This window comes from Amblyomma americanum, chromosome 1 (genome assembly GCF_052857255.1).
Source record: "Amblyomma americanum isolate KBUSLIRL-KWMA chromosome 1, ASM5285725v1, whole genome shotgun sequence".
NCBI lineage: Eukaryota > Metazoa > Arthropoda > Arachnida > Ixodida > Ixodidae > Amblyomma > Amblyomma americanum.
In genome coordinates this window covers 69940810-69948611 of record NC_135497.1, presented here as the reverse complement: position 1 = coordinate 69948611, position 7802 = coordinate 69940810, and the positions used below count along the sequence as shown (strand labels likewise).

At 46.5% G+C, this 7802-nt stretch overlaps 2 protein-coding genes across 8 annotated transcripts in view; one reads left to right on the top strand and one right to left on the bottom strand.

The window, feature by feature from the left end:
- Window positions 1-1782: 1782 nt before the first annotated feature.
- On the bottom strand, window positions 1783-5764 carry LOC144112975 (ubiquitin domain-containing protein 1). Of its 2 annotated transcripts, none has more exons than XM_077645828.1 (3): window positions 5538-5764; window positions 4626-4862; window positions 1783-3365 (listed from the first exon to the last, which is right to left on the bottom strand). In XM_077645828.1, exons 1-3 carry the CDS (start codon window positions 5617-5619, stop codon window positions 2992-2994), a joined length of 693 nt encoding a protein of 230 aa, XP_077501954.1. In that variant the 5' UTR covers window positions 5620-5764; the 3' UTR covers window positions 1783-2991. The 2 variants fall into 2 exon arrangements, with proteins under 2 accessions (XP_077501954.1, XP_077501955.1); XM_077645829.1 differs by having other exon boundaries at window positions 4626-4853.
- A 174-nt stretch (window positions 5765-5938) lies between these two features.
- Window positions 5939-7802, top strand: part of Mms19 (MMS19 nucleotide excision repair protein) — a 57681-nt gene continuing 55817 nt past the window's right edge. For 2 of the 6 annotated variants that reach the window (XM_077645826.1, XM_077645825.1), the window contains exons 1-5: window positions 5949-6036; window positions 6327-6375; window positions 6438-6541; window positions 6615-6703; window positions 6779-7025. Coding sequence is in view for 4 of the 6 variants with exons in the window: in XM_077645822.1 (XP_077501948.1) it covers window positions 5970-6036; window positions 6327-6375; window positions 6423-6541; window positions 6615-6703 (324 nt within the window). In the remaining 2 variants the exon portion in view is untranslated. Of the gene's footprint in view, window positions 6037-6326; window positions 6376-6422; window positions 6542-6614; window positions 6704-6778; window positions 7026-7802 lie in introns of all 6 variants that reach the window. The other 4 variants (XM_077645824.1, XM_077645821.1, XM_077645822.1 and 1 more) reach the window with 2 other exon arrangements.

Sequence of the window (7802 nt, the reverse complement as noted above, 5' to 3'; positions counted from 1 at the left end):
GTTTCAATTGTCGAAAATCTGATCGAAAGGCAAGCAGTTGACGGGGGGGCGACCGCAGCTCCCTTCTTCCCCCTTCCCGCACCCATTCCGGGGTCCCAGGAACCATGTTTCACTCGGACGTTTCTGGAATCAGCGTCTGAGGCGCGTTGTTGTTTTTAGTGGCTATTTATTGATAAAATAACAATGGAAGGAAAAGATGTTGCTAGCCGCGGCATCTACCATCGAAACCTGAGCTGTGGCTAGCGAGAATAAAAGGACAGGGAGAAGGAAAGAAATGGAGGAGCGATAGTGAGAAAGGACAGGGGTAGGGGGTAATTATAACACTATGTACAAATACCATTTCACTTCTCAGTGCGCAACCTGTAGGTATAGTGCAGACTGCATAACGCTGTCCCTGATCTGAACAGGGCGTTACAACTGCTTATCCCTTGCGTATCAGTTTCGCCGCACGGCAGACGGCGGGAGGGGCCCCAAGTGCTGCCGCAAACCGAAGGCGTGAAAACACAAATACCCAACTACGCCAGTTGCGCTGCACGAGACGCAGCTGCGCGGGCTGCTTCAGGCACTTTTGTTTCTTTATCCGCTTTTAATTTTTTTAATCGTGCAGCCTAGAATTGGTTTCCGCGAAGCGACCGCAGGAATGCATACATGCCACAGCTTTGCCCGTTCCGCTGTCCTCCCACGACCATCTCCGAGCATGTCGAATCACTTCAGGTCATTAACGATTGGAGGCGTCAGCTGCACTGGCGCTCGCTCATTCGCTTTCTTCGCCGGTGCGTCCAGTGCCAAACTCAGACCGTGTCGTCGCCCATCGTGATGGCATGCTGCGCGTGGTGCTACATCTTGTGATCCAACCTGTGAGCGCACAAGCCGATGGTCATCGCATTGGTTCTTATGGAAGGCTTAGAATTATCGCCCAAGCGCTTCTGTAGTGTGCTGGCAGCAGGTACTGCGATGATGAGGTTAACTGTGACAAGAGCGAGACGCTACGTAGAGTGAGTGCCGTTTGAAAACGCCGTGATAGTTGTCTGCGAGTTCAAATCAACACGAACTTTCAGGATATCCGAATATTTTTATCGGACGAATGTATAACAAAAAAAACGTGGTACGAATCTAACTGAACAGTAAGCGCTGTTCACACAAACCATTCAAAATCTCGAATATATGTTCACACACCCCTGAGAGAACCTCAAAGCCGGCCGTGACAATATAGGGAAGAAATTGGGTTCGCCTGGCCTTTGGCGCCATTTCGGCTAATTTAATACTGTTGGTGCAGCATGGCGCAGAAAATCTTGTTTGTATCAAGATGGCACAATTGGCACTGCTGTCCCACCTGTGTTGATGGGACCAAAAAAATGAAAATTGGTTTTTGAGGAAAGGATATGGCACAATAATTGTCTCCCATCTTGGTGGGCACCCAAACCATGCAGTAAGGGAAGGGGGAGAGGTGGGGGTGAAAGAGGTGCCGTAGTGGAGGGCTTCGGAATAATTTCGACCACCTGGGGATCTTTAACATGCACCGACATCGCTCAACACAGGGGCACCTTTGCCGTTTCGCCTCCATCGAAACGCAGCCTCTGTGGCCGGGTTCAAACCCAGGAACTCAGGGTCCACAGCCAAGCGCTCTAACCAGTGAGCTACTGCGGACCAAAGCATCGATCGATTAATTAACGAGAGTCCACTTATATGTTTAGCAATGGCCACCTGCTCCGCCTGAGGAGCAAGGCAGTAAAATGCAGCAGCCCTGTTACGAGAGCTTTAGACTATACAACATGAGAGGCATTGCACAAAGATAGGATGATCTTTTATTTGTGTCTCAACAGGCAAACACAAAAGTACACATGCATAAAACAAACCAAATTTATATCATCCTATGCCTGCATGGTAGGCTCCTTCAAATAAAGGCGATATCAAAAGCAGACTGTGTGCTTGTATACGCAAATACAAATGGCATTATTTGTATATGATATATACATATACATATGTACAGCAAACAAAAATGACTCCATAAATGCATTCTTAAAAGAGCAGGAAAAACAAGGAAAAAAAAACTATTATATCACTTTTCAGCACAGATGTGCCACTAGTCGACATGGGCACAAATTCACGCACAAAATGATTATCAGAAATGATTCATTTGAGAGGCCTGCCTGAGCACAACCTGGCACTGGGAGCCAACTGTGGCCTCCTACAGACGAGGGCCACATGGTTGCTAGGCATCCCCTGACTGCCTTGACTATATGCTTGTTTCAATCAGCGAGGCTGAATGGACTTGATTCACAACTAGATGTGCTGTAAAATCTTAAAAATCTTAAAAAGCAGGAGTTAAAATAAGTGTAATGCTCATTTTCTTTCCTGGCCTGGGCCATTGCACTGATGCACTTGCAACACTGAAGGAATGCATCTTTCAGGCTTCCATGTGCTACAGTGCTGATTGCAGTCCTTGGCAAGGTTGAACAGGTTCAATCCAAAGCAGGACATGGCAAACTAAAAGGTGCTAAAAATTCAGATAGCAAGCTTCATTCTGCCCAGATTGCATGCCTTGGCTAAATCAGTGCACTAAGGCGTCCGTTGTGCTGTGAGCACCACTTGACTCCTCACCACCATAGCCCAGGGCAACGCACACATTGGGAGAACACTGCTAGACTTGCATACAGCGAAAATGGCTGCATCCTGCAGGTCAAGTACGACGAGAAGTGCTTACTCAAGTCTCCATACAAGCCGAATTACCTTTACGCAGAGCTACTCGCAGCATTAAGTTAAAAAACGGACTACATGTTCATTCAAGAACAAGGCTCCGTCTGTCCATTTCCTTGGGTCTAGCCCCAAACCACTGCACAGGGAGGGTGCTGGGCATACCACTTCTCCACACATAGCAGCAGAGGTGCTGGTGCAACACACGCTGGGCAATGATGCATCTGCCAATGTGCTGGAGTGCAGTGCTCTGTCAGTCTTGTGCAGCAGGGCACTTTGGTCGCAGGGGAGAGGGCGCTAGCTGGGAGTGGCCACGGCTACCTGGACAACAAAGCCCATCTGCAGCTTGGCCTCGTCAACGCGCGTCCGATCTGAGAGCAGCTTGCCCCCAAAGAACCAGCGCTGGTGGCTGGCCGGGATGCCCTCAAGGTCCTCCAAACGCCGCTTAGCTGCCAGGATGGTCTCACCCGTGCGCACAGCCATTTTGGTGTCCTTGCCTGTGGTGGAGAGACGGAGCTTGAGAAGTATCTCATGGCCTGCGCATGGCTCGCTCTCCGGGGACGGTGACTCTGCATCGCTTGCATCCTCCACCAGGTTTCCTGGTGCACTTAGACAGTACACAGGCAGCTGGTACCGGTTGCCAAGCTCGTCATAACAGTCAAGGAGGGTCCCTGCAAGCATGGAGCCAAGCCAATACTCAGAGCTACAGCCATGTATAAGTTGCTAAGTCATGAGGTTATCTAGTAATCAAAATCCAATATTCTAGAGTTCAATTCTTCCAAGTCTGCAAATATTCTCAACATCTTCACCCAGACAAACATTCGAAACACGCAGGAGCCAAGAGGCTTTCTAACAGGCTTGGAAACTAACAATGAGCAGACTGTGTAAGGCACACAGTCTGCAACTACCATAGCCAAGTATTACTCTTGTATGTACTGTGCAAAGCCCATGTGTTTGAATAAAGGCCATGCACACCAATTTCATCAGTTGTCACTGGTGACATCAGTACTGCCATAACAGATTTGCATTTGCAAAGAAAAGAAAGACTAAAGAATGTGAAAGATCAGCTGCGGCCTGACTACTGCCATGGCTGCCCCCACCTGCAATGAACATCTTGCTTTTAAAAATATGTGGAGCAAAATGAAATGGGAAAACTTCCAATACAAGAACTGACAATGGAGGCTAGAAAAAGCTGTATACTGCACAACTATAAGTATTTACAAGTACAACACACGAAGCAGAGAACATGTGCCATACTGAATAGAAGTGAAACACGTTTGCGCGACCAGCTTCCAAAGCCACTGGAATATAATGGGTTAAACATTGTACCCACAATGCACTCAAAGTGAAATAATATGGGAATAAAGGTCGTTACATGAAATACTAAGACAGTATTTACTTTACACAAAGTAAGGCTCAAGGAAGTAAAAGAGTCAAAAGGACAGGTTGGTGTTTCTAAAGGAGGACCAAACTTTGTCAAGTAAGTTGACAAAAGAAGGATTTTTCATAAAGGCATCAGCCAGCCTTCCCAAGGCACTTTTATTTCCTTTAGCAAATTATGGCTCCCATAATTTGTTGTGTATGTTTGCTTTGAATCTCCACACCCATGAGGTCACTTCTATAAAGAGAAGAAACTTTGTAAATTAATAATCCAGCCCTAGCACTTTCGAAATGCCCAAGCTATCTCTCACTAAAGTCTCTGCAAACAGATACAAGGCTGACCACAGTGTCGGCTCTTTCGCTGCAACTTCTGTTGTGCACAGATGCAATCTGTCATAACCAGGTTATAGTGAGCATAGTGAGCCCCTGCCTCACTGTGCGTTGAGCCGCGGTTAATACGTCGTTATAGCCGTTATAACCGTATTTACTTCTTTCGCTCTGCATGCAAACCGAGATCGAAAGTGTCCGCGGGGACCACGATCAGTAAGTACCGTTTGGGAGCGAGATGTTGGCTCCGTCAATGATGGCTTGCGCGAGTGTGAAGTCATTGGTCTCAGCGGCATAAGCGGCCGCCTTGAGGGCATCCCAAATTTCCTTGCGGCCTTCGAAGGCTGGTGCGGTGTCCCAGAACTCGTCTCGCTTACTGCGCAGCTGGCCTTCCATGAGCGGCACATCGCTTTTCCACCGTGGCTTCTCATGTCGGAGCGGTTGGTTCTTCCCTATAGAAACTACAAGAATTAATGCACTTCTAAGTAAAGCTGAATGTACTACATTTCGCACTTTGACAAAAGGCGATACTAATGAACCACTCCGCCCACTGCGTACACTGGGAGCTCCCAAGAGTTGAAAGGTTTCCCAGGATGATTACTTTTTCTTCTTTTCAATGATTGCGGCAAAACATACAATCCACACGGGCAACTAAGTGTTCACTCATGTCCTCGGCTCATGAAGTTTCTGCGGAAGGCTAACAACATGATCTAAATGCACAAGGCAGGCAAGACGAATGCGCAAGCAAAACGCGAGTTTTTCATGCAGAAAGACAGTGCACCTGAAGCATTCAAAGCCAACACAAAGATTAGGCGCACCAACGAGGTGACGCCACTTCCCGTTACAACTGCGGGGCAATGTGAGATCACGTATAAGGTAACCAACAGCACGGAAATCGACCTGATATCTGCCGAAGTTCAATATTTAGGGTTAAACTAAACTACTGGCGATATAACCTCCGTTTGCACTTTCTATATAATGCTGTGTGTTGCATTCCGAACACCTCCTCTCAAGTTTGAGCTAGGTGTTTTCTTTTAGTACACAATAAGGTCCACAAAACAGACATCAAACAACATTTTCTGTGATTTACTACCTCTTTTACCACTACCATAACTTGCAAACAATGAAGTCCATACCAGTTTGTTGCAAGTTAGTTTCATCGGTGGATTCTATACCGGACGATGGTCTACTGTTTCTGGTGCCAATGCAACCGCCCATCGTAATACTTTACTCCAACAAACATTGTTACTTTTAACATTCATAGAAGCTTAGTTTTCCCAGCAAACGCCATCCCCTCAATCTTGCGCAGCTGACCCAAGGGACACCACCGCGCACCGCAGCCGAAACATTTTCCCTCTTGCCCTCTTTTGTTTTTTTTCACAATGACAAGTAAAACACCTTTATTTCATTATTAATAAAATTCGCAATTACTTCAATATAAATTAAATTTGTAATAATAATTATTAGTAAATGTTTTCAACTTAGTTTGCTTTTTTCTGCACATTTTGTGCGGCCCAGTGCCCGCGGCTGAGGCACATGCACGCTTTGTAGCGGGAGCGTCTGCTGCCATGGCTGCCACTGTTTTGTACGAGGATGACGCCAAATTTCAAGAAAAAGTCGCCAGTTATGTAAATGGTATGACAATTTAGGCGCTTTCAGGACAACGTAACTAGCTATAGTGATTTTTGTTGGCATTTGTGACTATTAACTGATTATATCCCACCCAGGCGCTTTCATGTAACTTGGCTGTACTCCTTCCTCATATGCTTAAAATGCTTAAAAACCCTCGCGTTTAAAGTTTACATTTGAGCTTTACGAAAACATTAGCATAGCTCTTTTATGTGATCTTATGAGCAGCCTCAAAAGACGTTTGAATCACAATTGGCCGCAAGTTAAGTAGTGTCGCCCTTAATTCTTTCTCGCAGTCATCAAAGGAGATGGAGATGAGCTGTTGCGCACGGTTGAAAACATGGAGTAAGTATATATGTCGTGAACGTAAATGGCATTGCTGTACTGTTAAGATTACTCTCTCGTAGAGGCATCTTGACTCATGAAAACCCCGAGGAAAGGGTTGCTGGTGTGAAATTTATCACACTTATCATACAAGGGCTTCCCCAAAGGTGTCTTTCAAACAGTCAAGGTGAGGTTCATTTTAATGTGCATGGTTAGATGCTGAGCTGTCTAATGCGGGCCTGGCGGTTTCTTATTCGCAGCTACAGCTCTGGTTCGTTACTATGTCAACAAGCTGGAAGACCAACCATCTATGGTCCCGTTCGTCATACGTGGCTTGTACGAGTTAGTGGTGAGTGAGCAGCTGTTGTTATTTATTTATTTACTCACTGTCAAGCCCACGGCGCCGGTGGCTCGTTGGAGGCAGTACCTTGCGGAAGATTTGCGGGGCAACATCTTGGTGAGAAGCCCCGGGGACCAAGGTCCAAGTGAGGCGATATCTTCGTGAGAGGCTGGCCTTGGAGTCACGTCAGCGCTGAGGAGCCAGCGAGGCGAGACTGACGGAGCGAAGAGCTGCGACTCCGTGGCACCTGCGGCTGGCAGCTTCGGCCGGGAGGACGTGAAGGGCCGGCCACACCTCTGCTACTCGGGACGTGACCTGCTGCTGCCACGAAGCAAGTGCCATGACCAGGATTGTGGGAAGATTAACTGGTGCCGTGACCGGGATAGAGGGAAGACCAACAGGCATTACCGGGGGGGATGTACAAAAAGATGACATAAGCAGTGTCAGCAACAGAAAAAAGGAAGAAAGAAGGAAAAAGAAAAGCAAAAGGAAAAGTTCTGGAATTTTTATGCAGCCCCAAGCTTTCCCAGTTCTCACTGCAACATAACCAGCCTTAGCTTAGATGTAAAATAAGAGCCTGAGCATTTATACTCTGAAATTTGATTGAAAGTTATGGTATTTAAACTATAACTACTCATGTGTGGGTTCTTCTTTCTGTTAAGTGCCATGCAGACAGTTTTGTTTAAATTCAAGTTTCTGTGCCATTTTTCACACCATTCGCCAATTCTGTCTAGGTCTTGTTGGAGAACGTGCACATTACCCGCGCCTTTTATTTTCTTGTAGAGTACACAATCATCGGCGAATTAACGCATTTGAGATTGGATACCTTCAGTTATGTCATTTATATGCAGCAGGAATAGTGGACCCAGCACCAATCCTTGAGGGTTGTTAGACGTGACACTTGCGATCCGAGGTTGAGCCCCATTAACAACCATGAACCACTTTCGTTACGCAAGATACAACTGTATCTGAGGAATAACCTATGGATTAATGTTATAAGCTGCAAGTTTTTGAATTAATAAAGCATGTGGTGCAGTATCAAATGCCTTTCAGAAATCCAAAAATGCACAGTGCACGATGGTGACCTAGAGCAGGGGTGACCAAACTG

Bases quoted from the DNA above. Each gene is read 5' to 3' on its own strand.
- LOC144112975 (XM_077645828.1), bottom strand. From the start codon at position 5,619: ATGGGCGGTTGCATTGGCACCAGAAACAGTAGACCATCGTCCGGTATA. The intron at 4,863-5,537 runs GTATGGACTTCA...TAATTCTTGTAG, and splicing joins AACTAACTTGCAACAAACTG to TTTCTATAGGGAAGAACCAA. The intron at 3,366-4,625 runs GTACTTACTGAT...CCATGCTTGCAG, and splicing joins CAACATCTCGCTCCCAAACG to GGACCCTCCTTGACTGTTAT.